At 42.8% G+C, this 19,529-nt stretch overlaps 1 protein-coding gene across 1 annotated transcript in view; it reads right to left on the bottom strand.

Annotated features, from left to right (window-relative positions):
• CHTF18 (chromosome transmission fidelity factor 18) overlaps positions 1–19,529 on the bottom strand; it is a 428,817-nt gene that overhangs the window by 313,692 nt on the left and 95,596 nt on the right. Inside the window, exon 6 of the mRNA XM_078664893.1 lies at positions 15,067–15,119. Within this exon, the coding sequence (XP_078521019.1) occupies positions 15,067–15,119 (53 nt within the window). The remainder of the gene's footprint in view (positions 1–15,066; positions 15,120–19,529) is intronic.

Raw genomic sequence — 19,529 nt, 5'->3', positions numbered from 1 at the left:
CAAACTAAGAATAGAAATAGAAGAACTGTTGGCCGGAAATGTAGGATTAGACAGATTAAATACTTACTCTGAAGAAGAGCTGCTGTTTATTTGTAAAAGTCTCACCCGAAATGTCCGAGTATTTCATGAAAAATTAACAGACACTGCTGCTAGCATGGGAATAGACATCTCGAAATCGAAACCCTTGCAGAAACCGTATAGAGCAGATTTCTCGGACAAAGATTTAGAAAACTTGAATGTGTCTGGAAAAAAGGCACAAGTCAAGGAATTATTGACAGTGTTGCAGAAATGGGGAGATGTGGACAAATGGAAAGCCAGGTGGGCCAAAAAGAAAGAGGAGGCTAGGTCTAAACAAGCAACTCCCGAATTTGTTTTAAAGGAAGCTGACAAACCAGAGCAGTTATATCCTATGCGAGAAGTGCCAGGTGGAAAATACGTGCATGTTCCGTGGTCCAGACAGGATATTGTGTCCTTTACAAATGATTTCCCAAAATTACGAGAAAAGCCTGTGGACTGGTACAGGCAAGTGGAAAGATTTGTAAAGGTGCAGAAATGCTTATGGAAGGACCTGGATGGGTTCTTTGACATTGTGGTCCCTGTGGATTTATGGACCGAATGTAAGATTGCCATAGCTTGGCCTAGTGAGGAATACCCAAGGGACTCTAAAACAGGGGAACCCTCTATTGAAGTAATGAAAAAATATGAACAAGTAATTCAACATTTGAAGCAAAAGGTGCCCGCAAAGGAAACTGATTGGACCAAGATAGATAGAACCACGCAGGAAAGAGATGAGACTGTACATTCTTTTTATGAAAGATTATTACAGGTGTTTAAGACATACAGTGGTATAGATAACATCGAGATGAAAGACATGACCCACTTCATTTACAGGTTTGTAAACGGTCTAAGACCCGAAATTTGCCAGTGGATAAAAGATAATAAAAATTGTTGGCAGTCGAAGAAAATGGATGAGGTCCCCCGGTACGCAAAGTACTGTGAGGATGAGATGGCAGAAAAGCGAAAGGCTCTAAAGGAGAAAGTTATGTGGGCACAAGTAAAGCTTGCAGAACAACAGGAAAAGCAATTAAGTAAAATAAGTAAGAATACCCAAAATCAAGGCCCTGGGGGTGGGGGAAAGCCCAAAGTAAAAATGAGCAGAGAAGAAGCTAAAAAGAAATTCCCCTGCCACCAGTGCGGGGAAATTGGACATTGGCGAGACGAGTGTCCATATTTACAGCATGATAATACCCAATCCCCTGATTTAATTCCACAGATGCAGAATGAAAAGCCAAGAAAGAACCAGCAGCAGGTAAAAACAATCCAAGTGCCCCGAGCACCAAAACCAAATATTAAGGGAAAATCACCGCAGGGTGAAGACATAGAAATCTGGGGAGGTAATGAGAACAGAAATGCAGCAACTTCGCAGTATTTGTTAAATGACACTTTTTTCTGTGATGACCAGTACTGACGGGGCCTGAGAGGGGAGGACGAGGAGTGTGTACTTGGCGCCTCCTTGCCGGTAGACCAGTCAGGGCCATACATTGAAGGAAAGGTTGATGGAAATGATGTCACCTTTCTGTTGGACACTGGTGCTACCCGTTCTACTGTGAGAACAGCGGACGTTCCAAACCTACCCCTCTCGGGAGAAGCAATCCAAGTGGTGGGCGTATCTAATCAACTGATTAGTACCCCCGTTACTGAGCCCATGGAGATCACAATAGGGAATTTCAAAGAAATGCACAGATTTGTAGTTTGTGATACCAGTCCAGTAAACTTACTGGGACGCGATTTGTTGTGTAAAATGAACTCTACCATCTTTTGCACACCAAAGGGCGTCGAAATTCAAACTCCAGACGAAGATGGCATCTATAAATTAATGTTGATCAGACCTGACTCAGAAATTAAACGAATGTCTATACAAGACTTACCTGAAGAACTCCAACAGACAGTGAAATCAGAGGTATGGGACTTTACTGGAAAGGATGTAGGATTAATGGCAAATGTAGACCCCATACAAATAACAATGAAAGAAAATGCAGTTTACCCCAATACTAAGCCATACAGAATGAGTGCAGAAGTGAGAGCAGGAGTTGCCATTGAAATACAGAAGTTGCTAGAAGCCAACATCATACAGGAAGTAATTAGTAGCCCATGTAACTCTCCCATAATTGGAATCAAGAAACATAGTGGCAAGTACAGAGTAGTGCAGGACCTGAGAAAGGTAAACAAAATTGTTGTTCCTTGCTGTCCTATTGTCCCGAACCCAGCTGTGATCCTGTATCAGATTCCCTGGGACGCTGAGTGGTTCACAGTGATAGACCTATGTCACGCATTCTTTTCGATCCCATTGCATCCAGACAGCAAGTTTATTTTCTCATTTGCTTTCAACAGTCACGTGTATGTTTGGAATCGTGTCCCTCAAGGGTACACAGAAAGCCCCTCTATCTTTAATCAGATCTTTAAAAAGTGTCTTGAAACTTTAGTCTTACCTGGGAAGTCTGTGTTGGTGCAATATATAGACGACTTCTTGGTGGCGTCTAAAAGTCATAGAGATTGTGTGATTGACACCATTGCCTTGCTGAATCACCTAGGTGAAAGGGGACATAAAGTGGCCCCTGAAAAATTGCAGTTCTGTTCAAAGTCAGTGAAATATCTGGGGCACCAGATAGAAAAAGGCATCAGAAAAGTCACTTCTGAAAGAGTCAGAATAATCCAAAAGATGCAGTTACCCCGTACTCAGAAAGAGATCAGAATGTTCCTTGGGGTGGTAGGTTACTGCAGGCAATGGATTGTGGGATTTGCAGTCCTGGCAAAGACTTTGATAAATATGACAAAGAAAGGAGCAAAGGACCCAGTGGAATGGGATGATGAAAGCATAACAGCATTCATTAAATTGCGAGATTGCCTGTGTACGGCCCCTGCTTTAGGGATGCCTGACTATTCCAAGGAGTTTGCCCTATTCTGTGACACTCGTGATAATTGTGCATTGTCAGTCCTAACTCAAGAGCATGGCCTGATTAGACACCCCGTGGCATATTTCTCTGCCACTTTGGATCCAGTGGCTGCTGGATTACCTGGATGTCTGAAAGCAGTAGCTGCAACTTGCACAAGTCTAGAACAGAGTGAATCCATTGTGATGGGACATCCTGTAACTGTATATGTTCCACATGCAGTTGTAATTTTACTGACCCGAACTAAGACCCAGTATCTCACCCCTAGTCGGCTGACTAAATACGAGAGGATTCTCGTGGGTGCTGCAAATATTGTCATTACCCGATGTAACATTTTAAACCCTGCCACACTACTTCCTAACTCAATGGTAATGGAAGATAAGGGAGATCATGAGCATGACTGCATTGACCTGACAGAGTTTAGTACTAAACCTCGCCCAGACATTAAAGAAACTCCTTTGCCTGTGCATGATGAGGAATGGTTTGTGGATGGTTCGTGCATGAGACACGAACTAGTGGGCCTAAGTGCTGCTTATGCTGTAGTCGCTTTGGACAGCATTAAAGAAGCATCCTGTTTATTTGGAGTAAAGTCTGCACAAGTAGCCGAATTGGTAGCATTAATAAGAGCGTGCAAATTGGGGAAGGACAAAAGAATAACAGTGTATACTGACAGTCAGTACTGTTATGGGGTTGTGCATGACTTTGGCCAATTGTGGCTACAAAGAGAATTCCTGACTTCATCACGTACCCCTATTCGGAATGGAAGGGTTGTACAAGATTTACTAGAGGCAATCCAATTACCAAAGGAATTAGCAGTGGTCAAATGTGTTGCTCATAAGAAGGGCCTTGACGCTGTGTCTTTGGGAAATCATTTTGCTGATGAAGTGGCAAAACAGTGTGCCAGAGACCGCATGTCAATAAATATTAAACTGGGAGGGACTGGAAACAGCTGCCAACTTATGGTGTTTGAAGAAGTGCCTACCTGGGATGAAGTGAGAGAATGGCAGCATGCTGTGCCCTGGGAAGAGAGAGAGAAGTGGAAGGAACTTGGTTGTCGACCAAGGAATGAGGATGGTGTCATTGTGGGCCCAAATGGTATGCCTGTGTTACCTAGACACCTGCTCTCCTCTATGGCAAGATTGATACATGGGAATTCACACACTGGTAGGGATGCCATGGTTCTGGTTTTCCAACAAACATGGTACAATCCAAAATTCAGGAAAGTGGCAGAATCACTCTGCCAGAGGTGCTTGACATGTCAGCAGTTCAACGCTGGGAAAAGAACAGTAGTTGAGCTGGGGAAAATTGGAAAATCGGGGGGTCCCTTTGTGAGAGTACAAATTGATTTCATCACCATGCCTCGTTGTGAGGGAAAAAGATATGTCCTTGTCTGTCTGTTTTCAAAATGGGTGGAAGCCTACCCTGCCAAACAGAGTGACGCCATTACTGTAGCCAAATTGTTACTTAAAGAATTGATACCTAGTTTGGAATTCCAGTCACTATTGAATCAGATAGAGGCAAACATTTTCAGAGTGCGGTGATTGATCAGCTCTGTAAAACATTTGGAATAACACAAAAGCTGCACTGTGCATATCGTCCAGAGGCTTCTGGAATAGTGGAGCAGATAAATGGCACGATCAAAACGAGATTAGCAAAAATGTGTGACTCTACTGGCATGAACTGGGTAAATGCCTTACCTCTTGTTCTGATGGGACTCAGAAGTATTCCAGACCGAAAAACAGGCCTGAGCCCCCATGAGATCCTGATCGGAAGAGTGATGAGACAAGCATGGGTACCAGGATACAAACTGTTAAGCATTTCTGATGATTTGGTACTTGAGTACTGCAAGCAACTGAGTGACCAAGTGCGTTCTATCTCTCGCCAGATTGGGGAAGACGCCGTTGCCAATCCAACGACTCCAGTTCACAAATTGGTCCCTGGTGACTGGGTCCGAATCAAGAAACATACTCGTTCGAGTTGCCTTGCACCGAGGTGGGGAGAAAAGCGCCAAATCATACTGGTGACCACGACAGCGGTGAAGTGTGCAGGCGTTTCCAAGTGGATCCATGCCAGCCATACAAAGAAGGTGACTCCAGACGAGGAAAAGGGCGCTGAAGGTTGTCCAGCTGAGGGGTCTGCAGACGTTGGTCCTGAAGTAGCTGATGACGAACAACCGAGCACCAGCCAAGATGATTGGATACCAATAATCGACCTTATTGAAGACCCAATCAGAACAAGAGAGCGAACCTACGAATATAGAGAGTGGAATAGAGAGGACGAGATAGGCACAGGCGAAGAGCCTCAGATCATTGAGATTCACGTCAAATCTGAGGACGAAGAGGAAGGTCAGACAGGGACAGAACAGGTGATCGATACACCTCCACAAACTCCTGAAACTGAAAAGGGACAGACTAGAGCTAGTCCAAAAGTTCGAGCAGAAGAAAATCAAGGGATCGAAGTGCTTGAACAGGATCAGATAGAACTAGGAAAACGTGTTCAGGACACAGAAACAGAGACACTCGAAAGCCAAAATCAAAATTCACCTGAACCAGGCCAGCTTAGTAACCAGGCAGAAGAAATAGATACAAGACCTGGAACTAGTCAGACAGGAAGGGAAGAGACAGAAGCAGAAGTGCCACAAAGAACATTAGAAGAAAGCCAAATCACAGTGCCAGCTAAAAGACTCAAGAAAAGGAAAAATATTGAACCTGGATATATTAAGAAACTGAGATTGAGAATAAAAACAGTAGAAGAAAAACTTGCAGAAAGAAGGAAAAGTCCACGAATTACAGGACAAGCTGGAGAAAGCTCCAAAAGAAGGAGTGATCGAATAAAAAGACTGAACGAGAAATACCAAGATCCTGAGTGGACATATCTAATCTTGGAAGAGTTTGAGGATCTTGATATAACTGACGAAAGTGACGAGGAACAGATTGCTGATCTATCTGCCGAAGAAGACGAACTTACCTGAAATTACGCAGAGTAAGCTACCTGTGTAAAGTTACAAAGAGGGGTTGAAAACTTCTTCTGAGCGACCACGACAGCGGTGAAGTGTGCAGGCGTTTCCAAGTGGATCCATGCCAGCCATACAAAGAAGGTGACTCCAGACGAGGAAAAGGGCGCTGAAGGTTGTCCAGCTGAGGGGTCTGCAGACGTTGGTCCTGAAGTAGCTGATGACGAACAACCGAGCACCAGCCAAGATGATTGGATACCAATAATCGACCTTACTGAAGACCCAATCAGAACAAGAGAGCGAACCTACGAAGATAGAGAGTGGAATAGAGAGGACGAGATAGGCACAGGCGAAGAGCCTCAGATCATTGAGATTCACGTCAAATCTGAGGACGAAGAGGAAGGTCAGACAGGGACAGAACAGGTGATCGATACACCTCCACAAACTCCTGAAACTGAAAAGGGACAGACTAGAGCTAGTCCAAAAGTTCGAGCAGAAGAAAATCAAGGGATCGAAGTGCTTGAACAGGATCAGATAGAACTAGAAAAACGTGTTCAGGACACAGAAACAGAGACACTCGAAAGCCAAAATCAAAATTCACCTGAACCAGGCCAGCTTAGTAACAAGGCAGAAGAAATAGATACAAGACCTGGAACTAGTCAGACAGGAAGGGAAGAAACAGAAGCAGAAGTGCCACAAACAAATGAAAACAAAAGAACATTAGAAGAAAGCCAAATCACAGTGCCAGCTAAAAGACTCAAGAAAAGGAAAAATATTGAACCTGGATATATTAAGAAACTGAGATTGAGAATAAAAACAGTAGAAGAAAAACTTGCAGAAAGAAGGAAAAGTCCACGAATTACAGGACAAGCTGGAGAAAGCTCCAAAAGAAGGAGTGATCGAATAAAAAGACTGAACGAGAAATACCAAGATCCTGAGTGGACATATCTAATCTTGGAAGAGTTTGAGGATCTTGATATAACTGACGAAAGTGACGAGGAACAGATTGCTGATCTATCTGCCGAAGAAGACGAACTTACCTGAAATTACGCAGAGTAAGCTACCTGTGTAAAGTTACAAAGAGGGGTTGAAAACTTCTTCTGAGCAAAATGTCTGATTCAAGAGTGAATGGAAGGCCTAAACGCAATTGTTGCAAAACATGTTGCAAGGTATGCATATGTAGTATAGCTATAGTGATAATAATATGGATAGGACTAACAAGTTTCATTCCTTTTATGATAAGCAAAAATACTGACATTAACTCTACACAGACTGTGACTACTGACACTGAAGAACTGACAACACGTAGTGTAGAAAGACGTGAAAAAGCACTCAGACAAACAAAGAGACTTAGAAGCATCAGATGAGGAAGGACTACATTACCACGGAGTTAAGAACCAGACTCAATTAAATGTTTTCGCAAACTTGTTAGTGCATTATGTAGAAACTATGGAAATAGAGGACTGCTATGTCTGTATGAAGCTACCAACTTCTGTAGCTGAAGGCGTGACTTATCATCACTTACCCCTGACTTATGGAATTTCCTGTAGTATTTTAGCAAGCTTATTTTACAAAAGAGGACCTTTACAGTACTACTACACTAACGCAGACGTAACATTTTCTGAACTTCCTATACGTGGAAATCTAAATCCTGTACATACTAAAAGGGACGTTACACGTTATATGGGTGAATACTTTCTGACTATAGGTACCATAGACTTAAATGAAGCACACAGAGACAACTTGACCTGTTCATTACATGAACAAGAAAAAATATTTCTAAACATGGCAGAGAAAAGAAGGGAAAGTTTCCAAAGAAAGGCTAATGACAAGAGACAGAAAACTCCTAAATGGGCTGAGAACATGGAAAGCACCTCAAATGGTGGGGCTGGTCCTGCTTTGTTGCTGGATTTCGAAAGGAAAGGGAAACTCTGTCTTCACCGCGAGAAGACTAGTTATTATAATAACATTTTCATTGGTTCCAGTCAATGTGAACATAATTACAAGGTAATTGGAGGTTGGGGTTTCAAAAATGGGTCAGAACCTGTGTTTCCCGGAATTTATTATATATGTGTGAACAAGGCTTATTTCAAATTGCCGGATCACTGGTATGGAAGCTGCTACTTTGGCATTGTCTTCCCAAAATATACCATGTGAATAGAATTGCTGAAAGCAATGAAAATACTAATGGCTTAGTGCGTAGTAAAAGAGAAAGCGTAGGTGAAATAATGGGTAGTATTTTTAGTGCACTGATACCTGGAGTGGGAGTGGTTCTGAACACACACAGAATTTGCAAATTATCCACAATAGTGGATGTGCTGTCTACTGACACAGCTCATGGATTTCTATTGGTCAATACCGAAATGGTTGCGATCAGATCAATGGTTTTGCAGAACAGACTTGCGCTTGACACCTTATTAGCAAAAGAGGGCGGAGTCTGCCGGATGCTGAAGGCGCAACATTGTTGCACTTACATACCGGACAAAAGTGTACAGATCAAAAGATATGTGAAAAACATAACTAATTTGGAAAAGGAACTCAAACCACTCGAGGTTGATAGTGCCTGGAAGAGACTAGTTGATGGTCTCTCAAATGTAGGTCATTGGTTTGCTAATTTAGGTAAAGGTTTATTGTTCAAGGTACTGATGCCAATTGGAGTAATAGGCTTCATAATTTTCCTAATATTCATTTGTTGCAAATGTCGCAAACACCCAAAGAAATACACTGTGAATAGAAGAGGTGTGAAACGAAGTGTGGATGAACTTGAATTGGAGGACTTGAATAATCAGATTTACAAAAAGGTGAAAAATTCTCACCCCGATAAAGAAGTGAAAGAGAAAATGAATCGCCTGTTGGAAGAGATTGAGATGTACAAAGTATGAAAGAAGTTGGCATCTGGTTCCATTTTGTTTGTGATGATAGTAAATATCATCAAAGAGGGGATTGATAGAACAAGAATTTGCATATTACGCGACTTGCTCGAGTCATGAACCTCGAATCTGTTATAACCAGGTAACCCAAATTGTTTGTTTAACTAATTTCATCTATTTTGGGATATGCGTGTATCTTAGAGACGCTTGCCTATGTGTTTTACTAAACCCATTAACTCTTGTCCGTAAACATGGCCACTGCTTTTGAATTCGCTTCTGCGCATGCGTTAGTCATACTCACGTGACGTGACGTAGTTGGAGTCTGGGAGGGAAAGGGGGTGCGCATGCGTAATGCAGCTAAGATGGCTACGCATTGTATTAACGTGGTGAAGCTCGTGCAGATGCTCTCGTGTTATTGTGTATTGCACTAATCTATACTTGCATAGTATATTTTTATAAGGTGAAATATAAAGTACCCACATATAAGATGTAGTACATTCATTTATTTCTATGTTTTAATTTGTTTTCGCTTACTTTTCATGTACCGCGATAACTGGGGGTCTAAATGAGACAAGAACCATTTTGAAGGTCCCTTCTGCGCAGAATCGTGCAGCCAGGGAGAGATGTAGCCTTGAGCAGTGGAACTCAGCTAGCTGGCAGCCACAGTCAAGATGCTCCTGCAAAAGCCACCTCTGACCCAGGAGGATGGAGCAGAATTTGTTCTCTAATTGTAACATTTGTATTGTTTTATTGTATTCTGTGCTACTTTTCCGTGGGAACCCCAAACTTGCTAGGCGGATCCCTAGAATGTAAATTTAGGCTTACAGTAGTCTCTTCTGATTGGTGTGTTAACCTATCCCACTTTAGGACCAATCGAAATTGGGGATTCTGACACTTTGCAACATTGAGGGGTGGTACACTGACCCGAATACAGTATAACTAGCCTGGGTTCAGCTAGAGAAATTGTCCGACTTGTCCGAATAGCTGACCTGTCACTGACCCATCGCACTCAATAGGTGACTTGATACAGAGGTGCTGCGGAGCACTCTGTCCGAATTTGACCATAGACTTTTAAAGGTTTTTACTAAAACCTTAAGTGCTGGCGGAGCACTTTGCTGGGGAGTTCGCTAACCCAATCGGGGTTCTGACTGATATCTGCAGAGAGGGTGGAGTGCAGGCGTTGCTTCCAAACTGCGGGTGCTGGTCGTGTCCTGGTGGTCCTGTCCTGATCCTAATCTGGGTTTCCTGTCCTATCCTGGGGTGTCCATTCTGCACCTGCTGTCCCATTGATGGCTGTCCTTCCTTGAGGGTTTTCCTGTCCTTGACTGACCCGTGGCCAGGGTTGGTTTTCACACCAGTCTAGGTAATTATAAGAGCGAAACTCTAAAACTGCACCTTTCTATTTTTCTGTCTTTGCTTCAATAAAGACGTACCTTTGCATATGTTAAATTTCCATGCTTTCCGCATATCTACTATATGAAAACTCATTGCGTTATATACATAGCATGTTCCTATGTTTCCCTACCTTTTAGAACACAATTTCTCCATACTGTTTATGAATTAATGTGGTTTATATTTTCTCACTTTCTACCCTTCCTATAGGTTGTATAGGGTTTTTCTAGATACTCACTCATGAAGTACATCCAAATAGTGTAATCTTATATGTGCATAGGTTTGCCCCTTTATAGATGTCCAATTTTGCATTTTCAAATTAATCTACTTAGTATGTTCCCTGTCTAACTATTATTTTAGAAAATCTAAATGATTGCCCTTACCTTGCTTCTTTATGGTTATATGCTTTTCGTTATCCTGATTATTGACTGCCTTTTAACTCTAAGCCTAATGCTCTCAGAGAACGAATTCTAGATAAAACTCTTAAAACTTCCCAGTTGTCCGTGGTCATTTCAATGAATACAAAGTGAGATATAAAGTTGGTATTTGTATTTTTGCCTGCCTTTTTCTTTCACAGCTAGCTCCCTGATCCATTGCGGTCATTAGGTACCCGTAACAGTGGATTGGTAGGTCGGGTACACTAGAATACAATAGGAAGGAATCAGGGTTACTGATGGTAGAATTGTGAGGTCATCTGATTAATGTATATGTTGAAAAATGTATGGGCCCGAAAACTATATGGTGAAATTATTGGTCGGGTGACCTACGATCTCTATCACTTCCATACGCACAAATGTTGTCAATGGTAGAAGGCACCAAGGAACTGCGAGGGGGCTTATCAATGCTAGGTCCATGTCAAAACACGCATTGCACATCTATGATATGTTAATTGATAATGACCTAGATTGTCTCTTTATTATAGAAACGTGGATAAAATCATGGAGTAACCCGGACATTGTACATGCTCTACTGCCAGGGTACCTTATACAAAGGTTGGATAGGGGAGATCACCAACGGGGTGGGGGATTAGCAATTATTCATAAGAACATCCTGAGCTGCTCAATAAATGAGCTTCAAGATATTAAAGGAGCGGTAAGTATTGGCTTCCGCATAAAGATAAGGACACTTTTACGTTTTCAGGAGCCCTAGTCTACCATCCACCAGGCCTGAATAAAGAATTTCTTGAGAGTATAGGATAAGCAATCAGCAATTTAGCACTGAGATTTTCTAATTTTACGCTACTCGGGGACATAAACCTCCACCTAGATTCCCCTATAGATCCGGCAGTAACCTCGTTTAGAGATACAATGGAGGTATTAGGCCTACCCATACTTACTCTCAAAACTACACATAGAGCAGGGCATATATTAGATTGCATCTGCCCCAATCTTAGCACTCTCACTGTCAACCCCCCTATGGTCCAGACATGGTAAGTTCACGCTCTGGTCCCATTTTTCCTTCCGTTAGGAGGAGGTGGAAAGAACAAGAAGTCAGGAAAGCACACGCTGGCTAGAAACGAGGGATGGAAAGCCATCATAGACCATCCAGACCTGACAGTGCTGGCTAACAACTGTAAACCACTTATGACAGGAAACTCGGAAATGGATAATAACCGTTTCGAGGAGTGGATGGCTGCCCTCAAGGACAAAGTTGGGCCTGCTAAGGGGAATAGTAGGCCGTGTAATAAAGAGAATGTCGGCCCCATGGTTCGATCAGCCGTTAAAAGGGAAACAAGGAGAGGTACGCGTGGCTGAGCATAGGTGGCGGAAAGAATATCAGGAGGAGGAACGCGATAACTACAAAGTAGTAAGAAATCAATACCATGCACTCATCAAAATGGCCAAAGCTAATTTCTATACCAAAGCAATAGAAGCGGCTAATAATAAGCAAAAATCCATTTTTAAGATAGTAAAGGATTTCAATAACCCCAAAATATTACAGCAGGAAATTCCCCCATCTGAAAACCTCTGTAATACCATCGCAGACTTCTTTGATCAAAAAGTACAAGGCCTCACCAAGGACTTTGTCACTCCTGATAAAGCCCTAGGAGAAGAAAGAAGCACGGTGAGCTTGCCTTCTGACAGGATGGCGACCTTCAGACCAATTGATCTGGAGGAAACTCGCCAAGCCATTTTGATGACCAAATCAGGGTCCCCGTTTGACCCGTGTCTACCTCTGCTCTTACATAAGATTGTGGATACGGTTAATCCTACTATTAATATTATCGTAAATACGTCACTGTCCACGGCAAATATCCCCCTAGAATGGAAATTGGTTGCGGTTAAACCATTGCAAAAAAAACAATTCGCAGATTCCACCACGCTGTCTAATCTTCGACCGATCTCGTTACTCCCTGTGCTATGTAAAATAACGGAATCCTTTGTAAACAAACAGATTACCAAATTTCTGGAAGACACCCAAGCCTGGCACCCAAACCTATCAGGTTTCAGAGCCCAACACTCCACTGAGTCTGCCCTCCTGTTCACCACAGATACCATCCGAATGGCCCTGGAGCAGGGCAAGAAGGCTGTCCTGATACTTTTAGATTTGTCGGCAGCCTTTGACACGGTCTCACATACCATCTTGATTGACCGGCTTGTAACATCTGGCATCACAGGAATGGTATTGGACTCGATCAGGAACTTCTTAAGTGACAGGAGGCAAGTAGTCACTCTGGGAGAATTCCGCTCAAAAGAAAAACCACTCATGACTGGAGTCCCGCAGGGATCCAGTCTAAGCCCGACACTTTTCAATATTTATACCACCCCTTTGATTAAGCTAATATCGTCTTATAGTATAGACGTTGTAGCGTATGCAGACGGTACGCAGCTTATCTTAGTCCTCGACAAAGATACCAAGGACTGGGAAGAAAATCTCAAATGCTGCCTGACGGCTACATTTGAATGGATGGAAAAAAATCACTTGAAATGTAACACGGGCAAAACTGAAATAATGTTAATGGGCCCCCAAAATGACTTTGTCCCCAAACTATGGTGGCTGAAAAACGCAGAGGTACCGCCACACAACCAATACGGCACGTAACTTGGGTATCAAATTTGACACCACTCTGTCGTTTAAACAGCAGGCTTTATCAGTAGCAGGGACCTGCTTTAATGTCATCAAGGGACTAAGGAAATTCTTTGAAATACTGCCTCTGGCAGCCAGGGAAATGGTAGCGGTTGCACTGGTAACGTCGCGACTCGACTACTGCAATGGTCTGTATGCGGGAACCACTAAGGCGGTCACCCACAAGCTGCAGATGGTGCAACACGCTGCCGCCAGGCTGGTGCTGAAATGGCCTAAGAAATTCTTGCCGTCAGCAGCGCTAAACACTCTGCACTGGTTACCAGTGACCATACGGGTCCTTTTCAAGGTCCTGCTAATTACCTTTAGAGCATTCCACTCTCAAGGACCAAAGTATTTATTAAGGAGGTTCTCTCTATACCATGAAACACTCCAAAGAGCAGAACAGGTCTGGAAATAATGTATGACCAAAAAGTGACTCTGAAACAGTAGGATGTGTATGTGAACAAAAGTTGTTGAGAGTTGTAGGTAACCCAAAGCTAGAATAATTCCCATCAGACCACCTTCACGATGCATCCTTAATCTCTCTATACCATCCCTCGCGGACTTTGAGGTCCTCGAATGCTAACTTGCTGACTGTTCCAGCTTTCAGACTCAGTACGAGGGGTGGTAAGTCTCTGCCTGTCCTAGGGTCTAAGGCATGGAATAAACTTCCCCCATACCTCCGTGCTATGGAACGGGAATCCGAGTTCCGTAAAGCACTAAGACCTGGATCTTCAATCTTCCTGACACCTGTGCCAGAGCTTAGGTATAATCATCTCAGCTGGACTAGTGAAAGTAGCCTGACCTAACATCCAGACCTTATCTGGTCAGTGTAGGCGCCAAGATGCTCCATGGAGTGAATGTTGTGTGGTACAAATACCAACTTACATTACATTACAAAAAATTAATGTGGAAGACAGTGAAACTCCTCTCATTGCTGGAGGACAAGGATGCACTCTCAAAGAGATCCCACGGTTGGATGACCCTGAATACATACACGAAGCCGGGCGTCCAAGCCTACTTCAACTTGGGATATGACAAATACATAAAAATCGCTTTTATGAAATAAAGACTTGGACTGCTCCCCTGCGCCCAGCATCTCCCTCCCTGGCTTCGGATCAAAGCTGGCTTTGCGTGCCACCTATGTGGATCGGCTCAGGAAGACATGCTGCACTTATTATGCTCCTGTAGAGAACTTACAGTGGCACGAAAGAAATTTCTGAAACAACCTTTCAATCAACAAGGGATTCGCACCAGGAGGCAAGCTTTGCTGGCATGTTTTGCGCCTAGCAATCCACAACTGAATTGCAGAATAGTAAAATACCGGAGACTGTGTGGCAGCAAAATGGCAGAAATACTGACAACGAGAACCTAGCCAGAAATAGCATATGCAACAGTGCAAGGGGTCTGAGGACACTTTGAGCATATAATTTGGGAAAACTGACAAGTTATGTATACTATCCTATCAGGTGGTCAAGTACTTTATATTGCTCTTACTTACTGTTCAAAGGAGGAAATAGAATTCCATAATATGAGATGATTTAGATTACACCCTGCACATATTGCCCTGATAGGCAATATCCTATTACCAATAATGGCAGCCAATGTTGTGTGTGTTCTGGTTTCAGGTGAGCTTTGACAACAGGCAAGTTTGTACAATCCAGGTTCTGTGATACATAATTGTGATAGGGGCCTTGAAAATCATCAGCTCCAAAAAGGGCTGTGGCTCAGTGATACACACATGATTCTAGATGTGTTCACTGCAAATTCTAAATCCTCTGTTAGAGCCACAGGTGAATGCTTATGAGGCAGCAGAAAACATGTCTAGTCTCACCTGTTCAGTAATTCTGTTAAGCGCTGCGATTCTTCCAAAATCTGTCTTCGGCGCTGGAAGACAAAAAACACATTTGAAACAGGAAGTCTTCTGGGCGACAATCTGCACATTCTAGGTAAAAAGTAACATAGTGTCACTAACACTACAAATGGCATTTATAAGGCCCTATATTCATGTATATAAACTTACTGCTTGATAAAGAGGGAACCAAGTTATGCTGGAACGACTAGAAGAGCCTTTACAGACATTGTGCTTCAGGGGTGCTGAGCAGGTAAGTGGGTGGGATGAAGCCAAGTCCTAAATAGTCTGTGATCCTTTCACATAAGTGATTAGGTCTGTAAACACATCACCTGTAAGTGGGGGATTATGTATACATTTATTTGTATGAAAGAATATGCTGTGACAAAATACAGAAAAACCAAGACCAACGTTATTTATGGAGCCCATCTACATTAGTGGGACAGGAAATATAATGGTTGCAATAAAAGCGACGTGAAACACAACTGTTGATATTAGGCAAACTTGGATCTTGTAAGCACAATATTAGAAAGATTGCTGCCAAAATGAACTGGTATCCTTAAAAGGCGTAAGGAAACTTTGTCCAATTTAGGCATGTAAATATCATTGCATTACTTGGCAAACCCTAGATATTACAGCGGGATTTAAAATCTATTTTTAAATAGGCATTAGTTAATCCCCCGCTAGAAGGAATTTTTCTACATTGGGAAAAGGAAGAAATAATTGTGGGCATTTCGCCCATGAACTACAATATAACATATTAGACAATCACAAACTGTGACAGTAAAAACACCAGAGGGGCAGACGACAAGTAACTTGAAAGGGCAATTAAAAAACACATAACTCATTTGTGGGCATTGTCCAAGCGCCTCATTAAAGAAAGTAAAATACAGATAAGCAAAAAACAAAGCATTGTACTGACTTAGAAAACATGAGTCTGGACTCAAAGTGCTTTTCAGTGCAGATTGTCTATTGGTTCCCTTTATATCACAGACTATATTCCATTATCCCACCTTGGCTGAGGGTCCTCTTTAACAGGGACTGAATGACTAGTCTAAATTATTTTTTAAAGCTACACTGTTTTATCTCTGTAGTAATGGATTCTAAGTGGGGCTTTGGTGGGAATGCAGCATGGGAGAGAGGTAGAAGGGCAGCAGATCGATCAGGGATTGAGCGTACTTTGCAATGCACCAGGCAGTGCCAAACCATTACCACCAATATGAGAACGTTTATCAGCAGGACTGCTGGGCTGACATGAGTAATATCATCAGTGACAGGGCTAGTCAATTAGAGATGAACCAGTGAGGAACATTTCCTGGAATACTGTAGGATTGGGATGCTGATTGGCTGGCCTTACTCAACAAGTCACAAGCATCCAAGAGATCATGGTAATAAACTAAAAACACAAACAAGCTTTTTCCTCTTCCACTATATGTATGAAAATGCCAATTGAGATCAATAAAGAATCTGACTAAGAACTCGATTGAGCAATGTTGGGTTGGGAATGTTCACTGCATGGTAAAATAGCATGTATCCTTACCATGGGTAATCCGACTCCATGTCAAACTGGTATATGTTTTAAAAAAAGTCTATTATAGCATGCTAATCTGGCGTATGCTGAAGCCTAAGTTTGTCCATGCTAAAGCCAAGGTCTAGAACCTGTTCTGATACCTGAAGTGGTGTTCCAAGCATACCTTGTTTTATGACATAGGTCTACTGTCCATGTCCTAGGCAACTGACATAAAAATGGTGATGGCAGCGTACAGATTTTGAAGGATTAATACCCCATAGCAGGTATAGCTTAAATTCTAGGTGGGTGTCACACATATATAGTTCCGCTTAGATGTAAACCAGGCCCTTGTTCTGACATTCTGTGTGTCTGTAGGGTGCATATTATGCATGTTAGATGAGTTATACATGTATGGTAGCAACAAGTCGGAGTGCTAGGGCCAGCTGGACTCATTCTGGATGGCACTTGTTTAGCATGGCAAAAGAGGGAGGGGGGATACAGGATCCCCAGACAGTGAAAGTATGTTAACTTTACTACTGAAGCCAGAGTGAGGGACCCAGACACTGAAGTGAGGATGAATGGTGGCAGAGCTACCTTTAGAACGTCTTTGAAGACCTTTTTGGAAAGGTATTACCTATTAGATTTTCATGAGTACTTCCATTTGGTGGATGGTGAGGAGAGGGTGTGAGTCAGCACTTTATGACCCGTCCCTCTGGCATCGAATTACATACAGAGGGACTGGATGACAGGCCAACACGGTCGTCTTTTCAAAACATCAGTATGGAACAGTCACGTCATGCCATTATATCCTGTAAGTCAGGATGTCCATTTGACCCATGTCCCCCAGAGGTATTGTATGCAATCATTGACACCATCAACCCGATTATCAATAAGGTAATACATTCTTCACTCGCACAAGCAGAAGTACCTTCGACTTGGAAACATCGCAGCAGTCTAATCCCTCCAAAAAAGCAATTATCTGACACTGAGATCCTTTCTAACCTTGTCCCATCTATCTTTTACCCTGTCTCAGTACAATCACTTAGAAACTAGTTAATAGACAATTGACTTCCTTCCTAGAAATGGCGAAGATCCTGTATCCAAGCCAATCAGGTTTCATGCCCATGCATTCCACAGAATCTGCATTACTACATACCACGGAAACTCTCAAATTTGCATTAGACCAGGGATAAATGCAGTGCTAATTCCTTTTTCGCCCACATTTGATACGGTTTCCCATGATATTCGGGGGGGGGACGGCTCAAAACTTATGGTATTGTCCACTCAGCGCTAGCATGGCTGAAATCCATCCTTTCCAATTGAAGACAAATAGTTACCCATGGCCATTATCAATCAGCAGAGAAACTCATAACCTCCGGGGTCCCACAGGGCTCTGCTTTGAGCCCTGTACTGTTGAATATATACATGGATCCCTGTTAAATGTGATATAATCTTTCAAAATTGAAACTATTTCCGATGCAGATCATACTCCGTTAATTCTAGTATAGGATAAAAACTCTAACACAGCAGAAAAAATCTGCAGCGGTATTCCATTGGATGAAATCCAACCATCTGAAGTGTAATACCCAAAAAAGTATGTTGCTGGGAAAAAACAACACTTTCACCCAGCGTTAGGTGGCCTAAAGATATTCCCCCTCCTCCCAATACAGTAGACGTAGTGAAGAATCTGGGAGTAAAATTCAACACCTTATTATCTTTTCGTCAACAAGCGCTTTGGGTGGCCGGCACTTGTTTCCACCTCATAAAGTCTCTAAAAGAGTTATTTGACCTACTACCCTGAGTGGCGAGAAAGTCAGTTACAGTGGCCCTTATTATATCTAGACTGGACTACTGTAACAGCCTTTATGCAGGGACCAACAACGGTAAAGCTGCGCTCAGGAGCAAAGGCCCGACGGACAACCTCAAAGAGCCTGCAGAACCTAGAAAACTGCTATCCAGGAGGGCAAAAAAACTCCTGAAGAAGCAAACAAAAAAACATCAAACTGGGGCTGTGTAAAGGAACTACAATTGTGCCTGGAAGCTTCAGATGGTAACCCGGGTCGCAAAAAGTACCCAAAGGTGGACCACCAACCAAAACCACTCAGGCCACAGAAATTCTACTCAATCTTTAAAAAAGCTGAGTCCCATCGTCAGTCCAGGGAATGACCAGCCAATTACAGCACCTGTAGCACAACCACTTAAAAAACTGCACTGCAGGGACGACCCGGCTGACGAAGGGCAGAAGCAAGCCGCACATTAGATCGAACTCGCTCTGCAAACTAACAGTAGAGGGAGCAACGACACAGCATGGCATCTAAACAGGCAGGAGCGAGATGCGCATCCACCCAATATGGATAGCAGAAGAACATCTCTCCCACAAATAAATAGTATTGGGCTGCGGGAGATCCATGCAGCCCAAACAGACATCAGAGCAAATATAACAAACAGATACTGCCAGGAAACATACACCATTACTACAAGGCCAAGGGTCCACGCCTGAAGGGAATCTGAGAACAACACCGTAGTGCTTACGCCCAAATATACATCCCGCAGAAGTTTACATTAGATAGGGCTAATATTTTACAAATTCTCCAATACATTCCAGGGATAATACATCTCACAACAGAGCTCAATTCAAGGTCCTGAGCAATAATACAACAAGAGAATCAACAATAGCAACATGGAAAACCACCACGACAGCCCGAATGATTATGACAGAAAAGGCCCAATTAGCTAAATGGGAGATCAATGTACATGAACCCGAAGAGGAAAGCTATCCACACATACTGATTGGCAGACTCAGAAACAGAAATACAACAGACACTGAGAAAGTCCATCTTCAGAGCCCAACCCAAGTTGCTTATCCTAAACCATTCTCCAACTTGAGAATACATTTCTCACCTACTTCCTCTGCAACAGGGCGCAAAATCACAGA

This window comes from Lissotriton helveticus, chromosome 10 (assembly GCF_964261635.1).
Source record: "Lissotriton helveticus chromosome 10, aLisHel1.1, whole genome shotgun sequence".
Lineage (NCBI taxonomy): Eukaryota > Metazoa > Chordata > Amphibia > Caudata > Salamandridae > Lissotriton > Lissotriton helveticus.
This window is presented reverse-complemented; position numbering and strand designations above follow the sequence as displayed.